The sequence below is a fragment of the Coregonus clupeaformis genome, unplaced genomic scaffold (genome assembly GCF_020615455.1).
Source record: "Coregonus clupeaformis isolate EN_2021a unplaced genomic scaffold, ASM2061545v1 scaf0364, whole genome shotgun sequence".
In the NCBI taxonomy this organism is placed as follows: Eukaryota; Metazoa; Chordata; class Actinopteri; order Salmoniformes; family Salmonidae; genus Coregonus; species Coregonus clupeaformis.
In genome coordinates, this window is record NW_025533819.1 from 348,247 (window position 1) to 369,099 (window position 20,853).

The 20,853-nt window shown below is 44.8% G+C and overlaps 2 protein-coding genes across 2 annotated transcripts; both read right to left on the minus strand.

Annotated features, from left to right (window-relative positions):
* Nucleotides 1–7: 7 nt before the first annotated feature.
* LOC121586965 (abl interactor 2) lies at nt 8–15,079 on the minus strand. The gene is given in 14 exon segments (XM_045215080.1): nt 8–2,537; nt 2,539–2,571; nt 2,573–2,673; nt 2,864–3,050; nt 3,126–3,130; nt 3,413–3,499; nt 4,086–4,262; nt 5,238–5,368; nt 6,500–6,652; nt 7,763–7,866; nt 8,020–8,037; nt 8,436–8,612; nt 8,774–8,941; nt 14,793–15,079. Coding segments are annotated over 14 exon segments (1,554 nt in total). The 5' UTR covers nt 14,964–15,079; the 3' UTR covers nt 8–2,495.
* Nucleotides 15,080–15,157: 78 nt separating this feature from the next.
* On the minus strand, nt 15,158–19,838 carry LOC123484586 (cytochrome P450 20A1-like). The gene is made up of 13 exons (XM_045215078.1): nt 19,661–19,838; nt 19,248–19,297; nt 18,806–18,972; nt 18,424–18,569; nt 18,027–18,194; nt 17,855–17,933; nt 17,573–17,685; nt 17,365–17,419; nt 17,056–17,176; nt 16,643–16,754; nt 16,427–16,491; nt 16,233–16,322; nt 15,158–16,032 (listed from the first exon to the last, which is right to left on the minus strand). The coding sequence occupies exons 1-13, from the start codon at nt 19,730–19,732 to the stop codon at nt 15,882–15,884; spliced, it is 1,389 nt and encodes a 462-aa protein (XP_045071013.1). The 5' UTR covers nt 19,733–19,838; the 3' UTR covers nt 15,158–15,881.
* Between the last annotated feature and the right edge of the window lie 1,015 nt (nt 19,839–20,853).

A 20,853-nucleotide genomic window follows, 5' to 3' on the forward strand; every position in this document is an offset into this window, starting at 1 on the left:
TACCACATAAATCTTAATCGTTTTATTGGTTTCTTCTCATGATTTAACAAATATCATATTTATTTCTAAAGTTAAACTTTTTTACTGTGCAACACAATGGCATTATGGACTGTTTTACTTGACATCCAGAGATGTTGTGGGCTGAGGGAATAGAACACTTGTTCTTACACACTTAATTATATATTCTCCATTTACACATTAAATGAATGGCTCCTCCTGGAGTAGTCGAATCCCAAAACCCATAACTTTATTGATCTTCAGACGTTGGGATCAAAGTTGACATCGATTTAGCTTACACTTTAGTCTTTGGATGAGGCTGGTTTAGTAGTACCTGGGGCTGTATTTAGCATTGCACAGCGTTGTGGAACATTGCAGATAGAAATGTCCTGAATAGAGCTGACATGAGTCCTTATGCTACATGTCAGAGGCATGTTTATTCTACATAACATATCTGAACATTCCAAAATGTTGTGCTCTGCTGACCGTGCCCCTAGGGTCCAGTTCTGGGGCTGCCTTGTGAAGGGCCAACTGGGTTTCAGACACCACTACAGTATTAAGAACAATGGCATGCAAGACTCAAGAACAGACCCACTTTTAATAAAAAATAAAGGATTTGACTTACACGCTCAGACACGGCTAAGCACATTAGAAATAGAATACTTGTACCTCATTATATAGACTATAGAAACACTCAATGCATCAGTTTCAGCATGATGAAACCATTAGGTCATTGAAAGGTTTTGGTGCCGGTTACGGTTTGTTGGTTAATTTCTACAACCAATGGCTGGCTTTTATGCTCATTTTAATATTAGTCCTCATCTGAGGCAGTAATACAGCTTATTTTTATTTATATCATTTTATTTCAGTAACAATTCACTATCGTACTACAAATGTATGTGCTTTCAATCCCAAACAACTCAAAGATCTACATTTTCAAACCCATCCCACTGGCTATTTTTATTGCAAATGGAAGTGATACCTTAAACACCTACACACACACACTTCAATATGGCACAAGCTTCCTTTATCACCTCCTATAAATGCATCATGAAACCCCACCTGTCAACGATGGTAATATAGGTGAATATTTAAAACCAAACCAATAACCACACCATACCTAAAATATTAAGACAGGAATAATCAATATAGCAGAAAAGGAGACAAATGAATCATTTTTCAAAAACATGCAGTCTGCCACCCTTTGGTGAAGACCCACTAGAAGAGGAACAAATAAGCGTCAAATACTGAAATAGTTGATACAAATTAACACTGCAAATGAGTGGCCAGAGTATTTATCTGCCTAATAGAGGCTGCAGATATTCCTTCTGCTCTGCCAAGACAGGCAAAGTCAATCTCCTCTCGGTCTTGATTACAAGGAGGTGAGGCAGTGACTTCAACCTATCAGTAATTTTGCAATTTGAGTTTCCCTTCCTCCTCTCCTCTTTCTACTTTGGACAGACAACTCCATCTATCTCAGTGTTTCTCAAACTTGTTTTGTGCCAGGGAAGCCAACGTCTTTCCTTAGATCACTTCAATTGAAACTAGAACTGACCAAATCAGTGTCGGCAACATCCCAGAAACACTGCTCTATCTATCCTGATACTAGAAGTGGCCTGTGAAGTGAGGCAAGTGAAGTAGTGACTGAGCATGCTCCAAGCCCTAGTGTTCTAAGCTGCCCTAGCTAGCCTGGGGCCAGAACCAATTCATTAACCACTGAATCCAAACTGAAGGGAGTTTCAAAATGTGTGTTCAGGTGAGCTAAAATTACATCTGTTTCATAGTGTCTTTTTTTACCCCCAGTCTTACCTGCCACTGTAATATCTAGCTTTTATCGTCTGTATTTTGTCAAATGCAAACATACAGTATGTGCTTGTCTTGCCAGTGACTGTCAGCTTTGTTATGTCTCCAAACGTGACATTGTATAAAAAGTTCAAGCGCAACAGTCCATCTCCCCATCACACTAACCAATAGGAGCTCCTTCTGGTTTAAAAAAAAGAAAATGTGTGAGTCTAGAAAGGCTCTGGGGGTGTCAGGAGAGAAACTATTGGAAAAAGTATTCTCATTTAGCCTCTTCTCTTGGGCTGAGAGTAGAGACCTTTATCAGGTTGATCTATTTCTATCCTTAATCAGCAGCGCTACCTACCATACCATCCCACCCTCCCTATATAATACAAGGTCCAAATAAATAAAACGGTTTAAAATAAGGGCAAATGGGCAAAATAAGAGAAAAAAAAACACTATCATCCTTGTGGCCTTCCTTATAATAATCATAAAGACAAAATGAAGCCCTAATAGTACATACAAAAAACCAACACCATACAGTCTCCTCATATTATTCAAAAACAGGGAATATCTACAAGTGGCCGTTGTACAATGTACTTCATCTGGTAAACCGGTTGAGGATGGTTGTATACTCTTCATGAACGCTCTTCGACTTCCACAGTGTGATCATGCTCTGTCTAACAAAGTCTTTGACCTTCCTATACCTCTCCTCTTCAGTCGGCGTAGTGCATGATGGACTCGACGTAGTTCCCGGGGGAAGAGGCCGGTGGTGCCGCTCATCGTTCCTTCAGTACCAGCCGTCGTCGTTCTTCTTGATGACGTAGATGATGGCGCCCTCGTTGAAGGACAGCTCGTCCTCCTTGTCCGCCGCGTAGTCGTAGATCGCCACCACTGTCCACCAATCAGAGAGGAGGATGTTAGAGGAGCGGAGAAGAAAGGGGAGATAGGTAGAGAGAGGGAGAGAGAAAGCACAAGGGAGGGAGATGAGAGAGAGCGAAAGACAGAAAGACAGCGGGATGAACAGAAGAAGTAGACAGGGCATGGGTTAGATCCGGGTGGAAGAGAGAGAGTCGCTCGCTACCTTTCTCCATGTAGATGCGTGGGGCCCACGGGGGGTCCTCCTCTGCGTAGGGGTCACTGTACTCCACCACGGCCGACTCTTCCTCCTCCTCCTCCTCATCATCCTCATAGTCCTCTGGAGGCGGAGGGGGCGGGGTGGGTTCCTCAAACACAGCCTCTTCTACGGGGGGCGGGGGAGGGGGGCACGTCTGAGACTGGGGGGAAACAACACAGTCAGGAACCACCTTGTCTACATTCCACTGGTTAGTTAGTTCCATGTTGACTGACACTGGCATTCCCATGCGTGTGGCGTAGGGCTGGAGTGGTTGTTTGGGCGTCCATGCTGAAAAGTGTATAAAGACAAACAGAGAATTCTGGGGGGAAAGGAGAACACAATTTCAACGTGCACAGACGAGAAGTTTATTTCAGACAGGTAAATCGAAGTTGATGGATAGTTCAGCTTTGAAGTATCGACGATAAAAATACTCGTTACATGAGTAAAATAAACACATGCACGAGGGAGCCACTGCGAAGACGAGGCAACAAGGCGGAGGAGCTAAAAGCCACTTACTGGTCTCTTGTACCCGAGCCACAAAGCCCATCAGAGGGAGCTGGGGAGTGATCTGCATGGAGGGGGGAGGGGGGGCAACAAGAGGACCTGCTATACACACACCATACCACAGGAAAAAGCAGAGAGAGAGAGAGAGAGAGAAGAAAAAGAGGAGCAGATTGTAATCAGGAAAGAAAGGAGGAAGGCAGAGAGAGACGTGGTGGAATTAGCATTTAGAACATGAAGCCAGTTAGATCAGTAGGCAGACTAGGCATTAAAAAGGGCTAAATCAAGAGCAGAAATCCTTTCACAAAAGACAGCGAGCTGCCGAGAGTTAGGCGCTTTGTGCCTTCCCATAGGTTCGCCTGTCTGCTGAAATCAAATGGGGTTTTCATGTATGAATTCAATACTCTAGTGAGGTTCTGGAAACTCACAAAATGACAGTTTGCTTCCACAAGAACTGAAAACCGTTGTCAGCTTGTATTTCATGTTTTTTTACTAAACTCTTAGCCAAGTAACAGAAATAATTTGGGCCGGTATAAATTTTGTTTCCACAAATGAGTTACAGGATGGACCTGGCACCCAAACGCTCAAGGATCCAAACCAGACAATCTAAATGAGAAAGATCTCTAAACACAAAAGCCCATTTGCGTTCTGGTAGGAGTGATATTATGTTGCTGGTCAAGGCTGTTACCTGGGACCTGGTTGAAGTGGGGTCCTCCATTGGGCTGGTTCAGGGCCAGGGCCAGGGGCATGTTGGAGTTGGGCTGGCCCGTCACTGACGCGGGCCGGCGGTACGGCAGAGACCCCCCCACCGCAGGAGGGTTCTGTGGTTGCACCGGTCGGTTCATGCTGAAGAACTGGGGGGCACCTGGGGTACAGACAACAAGGGGAACCAGAGAGAGATTTTGGTACGGTGTAGCTATGTCACTAAACTTATCAATCACTTCTGTTTCCCGTCACATGATGCACTTCATTCATGGGATCGATTTAAACACTTTGCTGTTTTTGGTATTCAGACGTCTTATCATCATGGCATATTTCAAGTCAAAGACCCCTTTCAGCCATAAACTGTTACATCACTTACTGTAAGATCACAAGGACAATTTAACTCATGCACAAGGTGTGAGGATGGCATGCAGGTGGTGACTGGGATCGATGGGAGAGAGTTGCCCTAAGAAGGGAATGAGAAAGATAGAGAGACACCCAGAGGAAAAGACAGAGTGACAGATCAGACAGTGAGAGGGAGGCTGATGGAGGAACTCTGATGATGCAGACACACAAGGTCTCAGGAGTGGAGAACACAAGTGGAGAACGACCGGCCCACGTGACAACAACCCTGCTGGTACACAGACATATACAGGTCCTGGGATGGGAGAGATGGACGGGATGCAGAGGTGGTGGTGGGGGACACACTCACCTTGTGCGGGGGTGCTGAAAGCAGCAGGGCCGGTGCTAGTGACGGCAGTGGGGGAGCTGGGGTGGGGGAGGGGGCACGGGTGGACCCTCAGGAGGGGGGGTGGGGGAGGGGTTGGGAGATAGAGAAAGGCCAGGGAGACCATCAGGTGGGACGGGAGTAGTGGTGGTAGTGGGAGGTGGCTTAGCAGGGTTGGGAAGGGCAGGGGCGGTACCTGCACCATCAGCAGGTGGGAAAGGGTAGAAGGCAGCGGAAAAGAGGAAAGGAAAGGAGAAGGAAAGACAGGAGACGAGATAAAGACAGGTGCTCAGACACTATCAAGGGGGAAGGAAGGAGAGAGTTTAAAGCAGTCAGACAGTATTGCTCTTTCGAGAGGTAGTAGTTGGCGGAGCTTAGACACAGTGGGCAGGGCATGGGGCCGGACCTTACCTGGGAATGCTGTGGGGGGCGGGCCAGGCGTTGGCACGGCGATAGGCAAGCCCACAGAGCCGCTGCCGCTGTTCTCTCTGCTGCTGCTGCGGCTGCTGCTGCTGGGGTGGCTGCCTCCACTGCTGCCACTGCTAATGACGTCACACAGCCCATCACATAACCCATCAGATAACCCACACCACACCCGCTGGCATTGGTTCTTAAGTCATTTACCGTCTAGATTAGAGGTTACATACTTTGTAGGGCCAGTTTCCCAGACACAGATTAAGTTAGTCCTGGACTAAAAAGTACTGTGATTTTTTGTCCAGCGCTAGGTTTAATCTGTGTGCAGGAAACCAGTCCTTAGAGCCCTATTGGTATCAAGCACAACCTACCAAACCAGAGTTTCTCCTGGACCAAAATCCTGCCCCCACCCACCCAGCACTGACTGGATTTAAATGAACAGCTCTGCTTTGAGATGACATGTACAGCAATAAAGAAATGAACAACAAAACATCACAAATTACAACGTGACATTTAGCGGTGGTCGATTAGTGAGACATGACGTGACAAAGACAGAGAGGCGCGACAAAGCTGGAGGCATCTGAAGAAAACCAAGGCGAGAATAAAGACGAGGAGACTGGAGACAGGGAATGTGTGAGAAACTGGAAGGATGGATGGATGGAACGACCAACGCATAGATAGAGAGGTTGAGCTGAAAGAACAGTGTTTAATTTAAGCCAAGGTCAACCATTGCTACTATTAGTTTCAATGTCAGTTTCAAACGTAATAATGAGCTCAGAAGGAAAGTGAGAGGGTTCTGACAGAGAAAAGGGATCAGTTGTATTATAAAGCCCAAGCTTCAATTCTCTAGTGGCAGATACTCTGCCATGTAGTCCTAAAGATCTTGTTCTCACTGCCTGGTAGGAGCCTCAGTGACACCCAGAGCTGCTGGCGCTTATCTAATCTGAATTTCCTCTGCTGTTACGCAGGTGCTAAAAATACATTCCTTGGAAAAGAGAAACATATTTGAATAAATGTCTATCTGAGCTGTACGTTTGTTCTCTGTGCTTGGTGTAGTGCCTATTCAAAGTGCGGGTAGGTTTGGGAAAAAAAGAAGTTTAGTGCCATGTAGCTACAGTGTCCACAAGCTATTGCAGCAGATCTTCCCTACAGGGCAGTAGAATCAAAGCGTGTCTGTTCAGTGAGTCCAGGGCCGCTCGAAGTGTGTTCTAGGCCTGTTTTTAGCTAACGGTGTGCTGAGAGCATGCGGGGCGGGGTACCTGTACGTGCGGTTCCTCTGATTAACAGATGCAGTGCGTGCAGGGCTCTGCTGTGGGGGCGCCATGTTGCCATGGCGCGTCGGGCTCGAGACGTAGTCGTTAGGGACAACGGGAGGACGCACCGGCTCGAGCGTCCTATAGGGGGAGTGGCGCCTGCGAGGGGAGGGGTATGAGAGGAGTTTAACATCCACAAGTGAAGAGGGGGAGGGGGGGAGAAAGAAAAGGAGGACAAAAAGAAATAAAAGAGAACCAGTGCAAACTCAAAATGGGGTGTAGGTGGGAAAAGGCTTTCAATGCATCAGTCGTGTCCACAGCTGCTGCTTCAGTTCTTACACAGCCCGACATCAACCGAGGACAATGATGTCTATTGATGTGCTTCAGTGGAATAAAAAGCCTCAAAGTATGGATGAGCTGCCAAGTATATTCTCCCCCTGTTCTTGTTTACAGGATGGAACTTTGAGAGCTGTTGCCATGGAAGTCGCTCTGGATAAGAGCGTCTGCTAAATGACTAAAATGTACATGTAAATGTGAGAGCATGAACAGCCTGAATTCGAGTTGAGGGGGGAGGAGTCACGACATCACACATATGGGGGGGGGGGCCAAAAGCAACCAAAACACCACAGACAGATGCCTCCTCTACACCAGAGACTGGACTAGGGCAGTGTGTCATTGACGACCGACATGCGTCTCATTTCAGGGAGGACATGTTTGAAGGTCACACACACACACTTTAGGAGAGACATAAAACACAATGTTATAAACCATTTCATACATTACTGTTATGGACAGGTCTGTAGAGGGGGATACAAACTGGACAGGGACACAACAGGACAGAGCAACAATAACAGTAGCCCATAATATCAATATACAGATTTTAAGATACCCATTCACTGGAATGTCCACACACACATCTCTGAAGAAATTCATTCCATCATCAAACAGCATATCATTTGCCAGAGGCTAGCTTTGACCTTTTCAAAGAGGTCTGCTCCGGACCTTAAATAAATGTCACTAAAGGTCGCTGCTGGGAGTTGTAAGGGTGGTGAGTGGGAAGCCTGGTCCATAGCCCACCATAGGGGGCTTAGGAGGAGCACAGGGACACTAAAGGAGTCTGTAGTACAAAGGGACACCTGGTGCCTGTATGATCACATCTTGCCCATTGATGAACATGTATAAAGATGTCTGAACGTGGTTGCCGAGACTTAAAGCATGTTTTTCTCGAGGACATGGACAGGGGCTGTGGTACCTGCCACGTTTACATACCCAATGGTTCCCTTCCCTGACATGGGTGGGCTGGGTGGCTTCTGTGTAGGTGGGTTGGTGCGAGGGAGACCTGCGGCTCCGGCCTTCACGTTCTGAGCACTGGCCTACAGGACACGGTGAGAGAGGTTACAAAACAACAACAGGGAAGTACTAGTCAACAGAGCAACACAACATAACCTGGGATCAGACAACACACTCTGGTCATACACGCATACTAACTTTGTTTTTAGGGTTTACATTTCGTTAGAAATCCTTACCTTAAACCTTAGCAACCACTAGGTTCATTTTAAAGGCAAATAAGTGAAGCAAAGAGAGAGAAAGAGAAAGGAGGATTAGTGACTAAGTGAGAAAATAGGTAGAAAATGCACATGAACAGAAACACATGTAGCAATGTTATAGGCAAGCAACGAACAATTCACACACTGTCCTATTCAAAGTGACTCACACCATTACCACCACACCCTTGTGCTTATCCCAAGGGCCTACTACTGTCTTTGTATCAAACAGGGGGGGAGTTTCTCAAAATGTTTGTCGCACTAAGATCATTGTTTGTCCGTGATCTTAGTGCTACAAAAGGTTGATGAAAACTCACTCCAGTACAAAAATAAAATGTACTACTATCATCAGGAATCCAGTCGGTAACCGTCAATGCCCGGACTCCACTGCTCCCTACCTTGACTCCGTGGCCCATGTCATCCAGCAGGCTGTAGTCGATTGGCTTGCGGATGTAGCGCACCGGCCTCTCTGGATTGGCCGGAGCAATGATCTTATGTGTGCGAGAGGTGTTCTTATTGGTGGTCAGGATGCCAATCTCCCGCCTGGCCACTTTCTCTTTGTGGATGTCCACTGTCTGGGGCCGCACAAGGGGGGAAGAAATACAGTTAGCCTATTTCTTAAGAGAGACTTGAACAAGACACCTTTTTGAACTAGGCCTATCGTTTCGAATCAGGTATTCTTAGGCTAATGGATGTGTGTGTATACAGTGCGTGTTCCACTTCCAGGCAGCCGTACCTGTGAGATGTGGTTGATGGAGGACTCCATGCGGCGTAGCTGGGAGGCCTGAATGTCAAGCATCTGCAGGACATTGTTGGCCAATGTGTTGATCAGGTAGGCTACGCTGGCCAGGGACTGGGTGGTGTAGTTCTTAGTCTCCTCCAACGCTCTGTGCTTATCTGGTGACTGAGAAGGGAGAGAAGAGAAAAAATAAGGGAGAGGGAGAGAGGGAGAGGATAAACAGATAGACATCAGTAACAGAGAAGAGCGAGTAGAGGCTATAGCAAAACAAGCCAAAAAGGACAGCATCGACATCATATAAATAGGATCTTGCAGGGGCTGAAGGATGACTAGGCAAGTCAAGGCCATCTGTTTTCAGAGGGAAACAGAGTTTCCTGGAGATGAACCTTTCCTTCCTTTTCTGACCAGGACTTCCCTTGTTGTCAGTATGTCATGTATGACATTACTTTTCTCAAAGGCCAACCCTCTACCCTCCCCATCTGCCCTCAATTCCATGGATGGTAGATCAGTCATCACACCCTTCATTTTGAAGTGTTAAATATCGACTGAACGCACGGATTCTGGCATGTGTTTCTCTGCTGCTCATTAAGAAAATAATAGATTTCGGTCTTGGGGGTGTGGTTCGATGTGGCAGCTACTGATGATTGTCCCCCATGAGACACCATAGGAACAAAGCCAGTATTACTTCTTCAAAATAGTAAATGATTCTAAGATAACTTCAATTAATTACATATTTCTTGAGTTTTTGCTGAGGTTTTAGTCGCGCAATTTTACATCTAGCCAAGGTGTTTGGTGCAGTATTTCTCAAGTAAAAAAATATGCGACGTGTTGTCTTATGTAAACAAAGTCAGATCCGGTGCACTGACGGGTAGGTCTGTCTCACTGTCTGCAGTAGGATTGGATAGAGCGCAATCACCACAGCTGTGTATCCTGTGTTAGAGGGCAAGTGAACATTGTTGAAATCAAAACCCAACCCTCAAGTACGTCATGACGAACTCACTTACAAAACTCAGTTTTGGACGAGACTGACTTTATGAACAAAATTATCCTATTTACACTTTGTAGTCAATTTTGACACTAGAATAAATGTGTCTGACTAATATCGATGCCACATAGGCCGTTTTCTATCAGAGAAGTTGTTTATTGCCTTCAGATGCGCTTTAACAACAGTGAAAACTAGGCAGCCTCAGTCGCCAATTCCACAGTCCACAAATACACCTGCATGCCTTACGGGGGAGTCAAAAGCACCACTAAGGAATTACATCCATTCTCAAGCATGAAGACAGACAGGTTATCTGTCAGTAATCAAAGAAAGGTGCAGTTGTAGTGCACTGGGATGACAAGAGCACACAACCTCTCACACTTGTAGTAGTCTCAAGATCAACTGACAGCATTCATCAGATCATTTTTGATTTATAGCCAACCTGCAATTAACTCAGGTGGAGGAAAATAGGCGTTGCTTATACAAATCACTCAAACTTTAGCAAAGAATAACTGACAAATAGGCCTACATCAGGCAGACCAGAGGACTTCAATCTAACCTCTCCCTAACTGTGTGGCTTCACACAGTTCCAACTCCATCAAGTTTGCTGACTACACGACAGTAGTAGGCCTGATTACCAACAACGACGAGACAGCCTAGAGAGGAGGTAGGCACTCGGACGGCGTGGTGCCAGTTAAACAACCTCTCTCTCAACTTCAGCAAAACAAAGGAGCTGATTGTGGACTTCAGGAGGAACCAGGCTGTCCTCATCAATGGAGATGGTCAAAAACATCACAGGGAAATGGTCAAACTACACGGACACCGTGGTGAAAAAGGTACGACAGCGACTCCCAGAGGGCCCTCACAGTTTTCTACAGGAGCACCATCGAGAGCATACTGTCAGCCCCCCACAACAGACATTTACCCTGGCCCCACCCCCCTATGGACATTTATCATTGCTACAGTTGTAAATATGTATATTATTATTATTATTATTTCATTCACTTCTCTTTTTTACCTGCACTGTTGGTGCTCGGAGCTTAAGAATTTCACTGTACCCTGCAATTACATCTGCGACCCTGTGCACGTGACTAATCTAATCTAAAACAAAAGAACAGTGATCCATTCTGTGACCAACTATATAGGCTAGGCCTATTGGGGAACCAGCAGACTTTTATTGAACAATCTCAGATTAGCCTAATTAAATATATTGAGTCCTGGGTGGCGCAGCGGTCAAAAGCACTGCACCGTAGTGCTGAGTCGTGTCACAACCGGCCGTGACCGCCAAGCGCCGTCCGGGGTAGGGGAAGTTTTAGCCGGTGGGGCATTCCTTGGCTCATCATGCTCTAGCCCTTGTGACAGGGCCAGACGCCTGCAAGGTCGTCAGTCGAACTGTGTTTCCTCCGACACATTGGTGCGCCTGACATCCGGGTTAAGCGAGCAGTGTGATAAGACGTAGGCGGCCGGAGGACGCATTACTCGACCTTCGCCTCTCCCGAGTCCATTGAGGAGTTGCAGAGATGAGCCAAGGGACCTAATTGAGGGAGAACATTTTTTACTAAATATATGCTTGTGGCCATACCACCCAGAACACGCCTGTTCAGGGTCGGGCCTGGTTAGTACTGGGACGGGAGACCGCCTGGGAATACCAGGTGCCATAAGCTCCCAAAAATATTTAAAAATAAATAAATAAAATAGTGAGTCTGTGCTTGAGTCGTGTGTGTGAGAATGAGTCATGATCACAGCTGGGCAGAAGCAGAAGAAAGATCACAAGTCAAGACATCTTAGTCATGTTAATTATTAACTATACCCAATAATGTGATTGCGCATTCAGTGCCAGGACGATTGAACACTGGTCACTTTAATAATGTTTACATACCATTTTACCCACTTTATATGTATATACTGTATTCTAGTCATGGCTCATCCTATTTAACTACTGCTGTACACACTTTTGCTATTCATATACTGTCCATACACACCATTACACATTACACTATTTATATACATATACACCGGACTGACATGACTCATTCTGATATTTGTGTGTACTGTTTTGTGTTGTTAGCTATACTGCACTGTTGGAGCTAGAAACATAAGCATTTCGCTGCCCTGCGATAACATCTGCAAAATACACAGTGGCCGTTCATGAAAATGGTTCGCTCCTACAGACAGTGAGTCACGTGGCCGTGGCTTGCTATATAATGCAGGCAGACAGGCATAGAGGCATTCAGTTACTGTTCGATTGAACTTTAGAATGGGAAAAACAAGTGGCCTAAGCAACTGAGCGTGGTATGATCATCAGTGCCAGGTGCGTCAGGTCCAGTATCTCAGAAACGGCCAGCCTCCTAGGCTTTTCACGCACGACAGTGTCTAGGGTTTACAGAGACAGGTCTGACAAACAAAAAACATCCAGTCAGCGGCAGTCCTGTGGGCGAAAACAGCTTGTTGATGAGAGGTAGAGAGGCAACAATCGTGCAAGCTAACAGGCAGGGGCGCAGTACAAACAGGCAAATAACGGCGCAGTACAACAGTGGTGTGCAGAACGACATCTCGGAAGGCACAACTCGTCAGTCCTTGTCACGGATGGGCTATTGCAGCATATGACCAAACCGGGTTCCACTCCTATCTGCTAAAAACAAGAAGAAGCGGCTCCAGTGGGCACACGATCACCAACACTGGACAATTGAGGAGTGGAACAACATTGCCTGGTCCGACGAATCCTGGTTCCTGTTGCGTCATGCTGATGGCAGAGTCAGGATTTGGCATAAGCAGCATGAGTCCATGGCGCCATCCTGCCTGGTGTCAATGGTACAGGCTGGTGGCGGTGGTGTAATGGTGTGGGGAATGTTTTCCTGGCAAATGTTAGATCCCTTGATACCAACTGAGTAACGTTTACATTCCCACAAAGAACTCCGGCTGTTCTGGAGGCAAAGGGGGTCCGACCAAGTACTAGACGAGAGTACCTAATAAACTGGCCACTGAATGTATGTGTACGTGACCAATAAAATTTGATTTGACCATGAATGTGGTCGTGGTGGTTGGTGACTACACTGACAGCAGTCCGGAAAATGTTGTAGGGCAAGAGGGATGGATGTTTCAGGTAGAGGTCTTCACAGATCCACCTGTGCCCGAATACCCGAGAAGGTCCGGATCCAGAATTTTTTATAATTTCACAGGTCTGGGTCGGATCTGATATGATTGTCACGGGTCTCGGATATGTGTAATTTTAACTGACTTGTTAGGAAGGACCCGTACAGATCCGAACGCGACTGCTGCAGTAGAGAGAGAAATTGTATAATTTATGCATATAGCTTGTTGTTGGCCAATCAATCATAAGTCATCAAAGTGGCAATAGGCTACAGTCATAGAGCCTTGCTCTGTGTGTTGCAAAAGTTAGGAGATATCGAATCAATGGAAGATGGAATGAAAATTATGGAATAAAAAGTTAAAGGAGAAGAATAGGTTACAACGACCAAGAGCCAACAGGCAGGCAGGCTGCTACTTAATATTCTGAATGGAGTTATTTGTAACTGTAGGATGAGAAAGTGCATGCACTGCAGCCTCAGTTAGCTTCTCCCGGTTTAATGCAGTCCAAGACAGGTACTACATAATCATATTTGATGATACATAACCTTGCTATGGCAGCTATTAGTCTACTATAGCGCGAGTCGGCTTGGATGGTTGCTGTCTCATCTCTCCCTCCCTCCCCATGTCACTCGCTCACAGTATGCCCCTCCCCCGCCTGCTATAGCAGCACCTCTCTCCCTCTTCTTGGCTTTTATCAGCTCCAGTTAATTAAACATGAATTTCTGCTGCTTCCATCACTTGGATCAGATTGGACCTGGAATCGACCGGGTCTATATGGAACGGGTCTAGTTGTCCTCGGGTCCGTTCAGAACGGGTCTCTATATTTTTGTAATGAATTTATGCATATCGGGTCAGGGTGGGAAAGCAGGTCCATTTCGGAACAGGTCCAACTTTTTGGACCCGTGAAGACCTCTAGTTCCAGGGCTGTGGCACGAATGACAAATTGCCAAACGTTTCACACTCAGTGTCAGAACATCACTTTACATTAGGAAAAATGTACTTCATGGCATGACTAACGTTAACAATTTTGCTTGTTCTGCCACTGTCAGAGCCACCAGTACAGTCTATAAAACACAAATTTTCCCACTCTACAGTCAGTAGTACAAGAAGTTCTGCATTCATGATACAGGATGTCCTTTCCAATCTGCAGTGACTTATTTTGGCACACATCATAAGGCTGTAACGTTACGTATTGGCAGGAGAAGAACGCTTAAAAGTGCCACACAGGATAGATATATTTTCTTCACGACCAATGTTGACAGCTAGCTAAATGTTGACACAAGTCCGGAATTTCAAAATCCTACCACTGGAGAATTTGACAGCAATGGCTGCTAGCAGTGCAGCTAACTAGAAACCGTGGCTAGTTGGAATTAGCTACCTAGCCCGTTTTCTATAGTCATAAATCGTTTACTTGTAGCTTCTTCGATCTACTTCTGGTATCAGATCACGTGTCCCATCATTTGATATTCAATTAAATTCATTACTTATTTACCTTAGCTGAATACCTTGTTGTGTACCCCATCACGACACTGTCAATCATGAAACCAGCTGTGCCTGGTGTGCCCAGATCATTCGTGCTAGCTCAACTAGTTAGCACAGCTAACTAACTAGCAAGCATCATTTGGTTGGAGGTAAATAGCTAATGAAGTCAAGTTAGTCAAAATACTAGCAACTAAATAAACGTTTGATACATGTATGACGGTTGGAGAACGGCAACCAATGTTTTCATATTAGGAAAAACATAGCTAGCTATCTACGTTCCACATGAAGTAGCCAACTAAGGTTAGCTAGCTAGATATACCCTAGCTTGCTCGTGCTAACAGGAGCACCCTTGCAGTTGAGTCGCTGCACCTCCTCGGCATAGCTCGTAGCCATCACTTCGCCCACCGTCAAAGATGATACTCGTAGAATGTATAATTGATAATGTTATAAAATGATTATTACCTGAACATAGTTGCTTTCGCAATACTCGGCAACTCTTTCCAAATTAGTAAAACTATCTAATAATGCACTACGTCCAGCTGGAATCTCCTCTTCCAAAAGCATTTGTAACTCCGCCATTTTCACATCTTTATCAATCAATGCAAGCCAGATCCCAGCCTCTCCACCGCTCATGCAGAGGTGGCGTTGGGCATCCCAACTATGACGGAGAGTGTGACAATCCGTGACAAATTGAATAATAAACGGAAGTGGATGTGATACCTAGAACTCTGCTCTTTCAATTCCTTGCCTATTTACATTGTGACTGGTGTAAATTATGAGAAAACCTCAAGATTCTGTTTTGAAAGGAAACAATACCACATGAAAAAGGCTGTTAATAAATCCAGATGTTACTGATATTATTTAAATGTTAAAGTATTACACATTTTAAACAATCAATGCTAACAAAGCGATACAGGGGAAACAGGGCTGGGGGATTGAATCAGAGACCCTGCAGATACAGAGTGAGCACTTGTTGACAATAATGGCCTAGACCTCTTGACAGATGCAGGATACGCTCACAACCGGGTGGCTGCAACAAATGTGCAAAATATTATATTCCTATCCTAACACACAAGTAGTGTAAACTTTATTAAAGGATGAACTGTCTAAATGCCATGTATCTGGGGGAGTGGAGACCACGTGTTTTGGAAGGCAGTTCAGCTGGAATGTTGTTCAGAAGTCCAAGAGCAGAGATAAAATAGCCTTCACTTGGGCAGCATGTGGTTTAAGGCAAGGTTTAAGACAAAAATATCAATGGTCATGCAGCTTGAAAAGATAGGTAATGATCCTCATATTGAAATAGGGGGGACAAAAAGCTACTTCAGGTGGTAGCTCAAATGACCGTGTCGCCATTGTTACTGACTTGAGCTACTCAAAACCATCTTCAAGAGCTGACTGACAAGTAGCCCTACAAAGCTCACCATCATGTTTACAGTTATTTTAACAGTTCCACTCGGTCTAGAACCTGAGCTAACAACACTGACAAGTACTTTCCCAAATAACTCCGTTCCTCTTCCAAAGATGGAGTTTGAGACAAATGTCCACTGTTAGTTAGCTTCTTCTGCTCACAGTGATCCATGTGTCATCTTTAGGCGTGGACACCAGCTCAGATCTGGCCTCTACCACATGTCCCTTCACCTGATGCAGCTTCAGTTGGCGCACCACAGTGCTGAGGAGGACAGTGGCCACTGTGTACGCAAACCTAAAAGGTGGAGAAATGGTGTTGTGTAAAAAGTTAGTAACAAGCCCACATCATTATTATTTGCCTGGTAGTGACAGTCCCTCTCCATTTCCTTTCCTTTGATGTTGATAAGTTGCTCCTGTGTAATTACAACCAGAAAATGCCCTAGCCCCTTGGTTAAATCTCAAGTGCACGCCACTATGCTTTCTCATCCCCGTTACCTCAGCTCAGGACAGGCCTGGTTCCCTGAGAATCCAAGCAGAGAGAAGCTTTTCCTGGCTGAATCTTCTGTGAATCGGTCTGGGTCAAACCTGAATGGACAAAGTGCAAGAATTCAAACTTGGTACCAAAAACCCCGGCAAAAATGGCCTCTATAGGTGGCAAAAGGTTCCAAGGAAAATACATATGAACACACTTGTAGGGACGGTTCCAGGTGTCTGCATCCTGTAGGACTACCCCAAGGGCATAGATCACCAGTGTCTGAAAAGAAAACATAGGAATAAAGTGTTTTCATTATTCACTTTAAACTTCAAAATTCAGTTGTTAATTTTAAATCCACAAGCACTTGCTGACTGTGACAGTGAGATGTAGATAATAAAGGGACTAAGTACGGAAGAGGAGAATAAGATACCTCTTTAGGAATAATGTGCTGATCGACTTTCCCTTCATTTTCCTGGAGCCGGGCTGCGATGGGCGTCAGTTTGGCTGTCCGCACAGTCTCGTTCAAAACCTGCTGGAAGTACCTATAGTATAGAAGATACATTTTATCATGCCTATCAAATATATGTCTATAAATATACCTTGAAGACATGCTACCATGAGGATACCTGCCCCTTCTGCTGTGACCGACCAGGGTTCGAACCCGGGTGTCTTGTGGGCCACAAGGCTGTTAGCCCCTGTTAGCTTAGGCATTAGCTCAGGAAGCACACCAGTCTTCAGGTCTCAGATAAGGTACACATCATGCAAGAGTGGATCTGAAACACCTCTGTTACACTGCATCACATCGTTGATGTTACTTGGCTGTCAGACAGAGTCAGAGGTCACCTGAGCTGTGGGATCTTATCCAGAGATACAGGCTCAGAGCCCAGAACATCTTCCAGCTCCTGATGCAGCTTCTCCTGAACTTCCTCTGATGTGGACAGGAAGTGTACTGCCCAGATGCACACTGGGAAAATATTACAACCACAACGAAAAACATAAACACTTTGTGAGAGAGAGATTTTCTGACAAAATACTAACCAAATGTATGATTTTATTCTCTCAGAAAAAAATTGACGATTGGATACACCATGAGGCCGCAAGTTATGACATAGATAGGCAACTACGTATAATCTATTTATTACTAGTACTCACAATTAGCTGTGATGACACAACCTGCCAGTGTGAATACCATGCTGTCCTCCATCACCTACAAAAGAGAAACCATGAAAACAATCATTCATTAAAACAAAAGTAGGAAGGAAGTTTTATTTTCCTCTACACTTGAATAACAGCAACAGGACACTCTATGCTCTGCCTCAATGAGTCTGTTGTCCTTATAATCAAATAATCTGTGCATCACCTGTCTCTCTGTGAGGTTGGACTGGAGAAGAGTGTCCACAAACGCTGTCTGACTCCTTTGTCCTTTCCTCTCTTTAGCCACAGACATCAGCACTGTTTCCATTTCTGCCAGCGCTGTAAACAAGCATAATGTACTTAGCATGAGGACAGAGAATTTATACACATAGGGAGATACTCTGACTTTTTATTTCAGACACATTCAGTAAGGAAGTGGAAGTTTTCTTAATGCCGAGATGTACAGGTAACACATATGATCCATAGCAGTGAACTAGTTCTCACTCACCGCTCTCATAGTGCTCCTTTCTGCTGGGGCTCTTCTCCATGGAACCGTCCAAATAGCCTTTTCCGATCTCCGACCAGATCTGACAAGTCAAAGGGAATTATCAGTGAAAACCTGCAAACAACACAGGTCGTAATGGGCATATTTTCACCAGAAACGGTGACTGCTCACTCACTGCCTCGTGGTTCTTTCGGAAGCCGATGACTTCAGCATCATTCCGGAAGCGGTCACCCAGAGCGAGTTGAGTGACAGCCTTCATGGCCAATCCTAGCAGATGGGCACAGAGGGGCGTGTGCTGGTCCTTAGGGAAAGACAGCCACTTCCCCACTAACTCCTCCACCAGCTAGAACAGGACACAAGGGAGGGAGGGGGGAGGAGGGAGGGAGAGAGAGAGAGAGAGAGAGAGAGAGTGTGTGTGTCAATGAACTATAACATCCCAGGGAAGTGAGCACAAAAAGCTTTTGGAGTAAACAATTACTAATGGATACACAAAAACATAAGAAAGTATTGCAGAATACTACAGCCAAATATTTTTAAAAGCAGCCAAATGAGCCATTGTGCAAAAGGCAAACCTTCAGCAGCAGGGGAAAGTTTTTCTCCAGGGTGTTGTTGATGGCACTCTCATACAACTTATTCCTCATTACTGTCTCTGTGGCCCCTCCACCCATTCCTGATTGGTACCCTAGCAACGACTTCAGCATTGTCTCAAATGAGTCCGCTACAAGTAAGGGTAGAAGATGTCACAGTGGAAAATATGTTACAATTTCTTAATTTCAAGACAACACTGTAAATGTATAACGGAAATCACTTGAATCTGTTACAATGTCTATCTATCCCTGCATTCCACTTACAATGGTGCAATCAATTAAGCATGAATTTTAAGTGGTATGTTAGTAAGAACAGAGCACCTGTTTCCCTTTGCCCCAATAGTTTCCCTCCCTCCCAAGTACTCACTAGTCCTGTTGGGGTTGATGTGCTGCCGTAGCTGGTCCACTGAACCCAAGCTGACCACAGGGCGTCCTCCAAACCAGAAGGATGCCACAGGACCAAACTGTCCATGTAGACTTGCCAGGAACTCATGCAGACTGCCTCGGTTCACTATGTCTTGTAGATTTCCATCCCTAGATTAAGAGAATGCGACGAATAAACCAATATTAACCAAGGTCAGGCCAGGGCTCGTATTCAGAAAGCTTCTCAGTGTAAGAGTGCTGATCTAGGATCAGTTTAGCCTTTTATGTGAAGATGAATAGACAGGGGGGATCTGATTCTGGATCAGTACTCCTACAGAGACGCTTTATAAATACAGGCTCAGGTCAAGTGTGGTGACCTTAGCTGAGTGCTAAAGAGAGACAGCACTCAGAAAGTCATAAAACATATCTGGTCATAGGCTACTCACTTCTCTTCTGTAGGGTTGAGACCTGGGATACCAGAAGCACTTCTTGATGACTTGATAAAAATGAATCAAGCATGTTACTTTCAGTTTCAAGAGAGACATATCATAAATTAAACATGACAAGAAATGCTGTGGGTTTTACATATTCTAAGTCCATGGCAGTAACCTCTAAAAACGTGAGCTTTTTAAAAAAAGTATATTTGTCCAATCCACAGTCCACACCTTTGCCATATGTTCTATAATTCACCCAAACTGCTGAAACATTTGAGTGCTAAAGGTAGATGCATAAAATGTCCAGGGACTTTTTAACTGTCATGTCACTATAAAACTGTGCACAAAGTTAGCAGCTTGCAAGTAGCCTTAATGACATCGGTGTATATACAATGTTGCTAATATAAGCATAGGCATTGACTTACTGGATACAAATAGAGGACTGCGCCGACCAGAATGATGACAAAAGTCACTGCAAATATCGCAAAGTCCAGCATGTTTGTTGGTGTTTAAAAAAAAAAACGTTAAGATAACTAGCTAAAGAAAGACTACACATACGTTATAGCTACCACGTCTACGGCAGCGTCATCATCACTCCGTGTTCTACTGCAAAGCCTGCACAGTTAGTGAGGCCAGAGCAATACATCTCAGAGCGCATGGATAAATCAGAACGCACAGAACCTGAAAAAATATCTATCTACAAAAGGTTACTAGCTACTGAAGTAACCATTGATCTGGCATGGCACAATTGGCTAAATCAATTCAGTGGAAAGCTGATTATTACCTATCCAGATAACTCAGTGATTAGAGGGAGGAAGCAATGGTGCATACAAAAATAATAATCGAACAGCACACATATTTTGGGCAATGACAAAACTGGAGGTGGATCATAAGTAGTGCAAATAATGATAAAGACAGGAGAGCAGATAGAGATTTAGTATCTTAATATGATCACCCTGTTGCAGAACACTTGTAGTGTATTTGAGGTTTAAAAAGGCTTCTGAAGTTTGTAATTTTTCCACTTTTAAATGTCAGACCCTACAAACATTTCCATTAGTTATAATCCCCCTAATAATTCACATTTCCTGTTGCTGCAGGATTATGTTCCTGCTGTTGCAAACTGGCAATGATGTCATTCCGTTGCTATAATTATTTTACTGGGTTAAAATCCACTTCATTTACTGTAGTTCAATAATCAAAAGAGATGTTTTCAAACTCAAAGTGTCATGTCATACTGTAGCTAACACCCAATTCTTCTGCAGACATCTTTCAATCTGAATTCGGATCAGATATTTAAGTGTTTTTATAAAACGTGGTCGCATAAAAAAAACAGAGGGAGATTTTACCGTAATAGACCCTTCGCTAAGCCCCGCCCCCCTTAGTTACTTGTTGCAACCTCGGACACATTTTGCGGGGAAACCCATTTCCCCCTTCTAACCACTGGCGAAATTCCTTCACAATGATCGCAAACTGTGTTTTTTATATACAATTAAATTAAACAACACAGACAATCCCTTGCTAATCAGGAGACTCGGGTATGTTGTGGTGGACTGGCATTACAATTAGTTAACTGGAACCTGGTAAAATTAAGGTTGTAGTGTGGCTAGCCACTAGATGG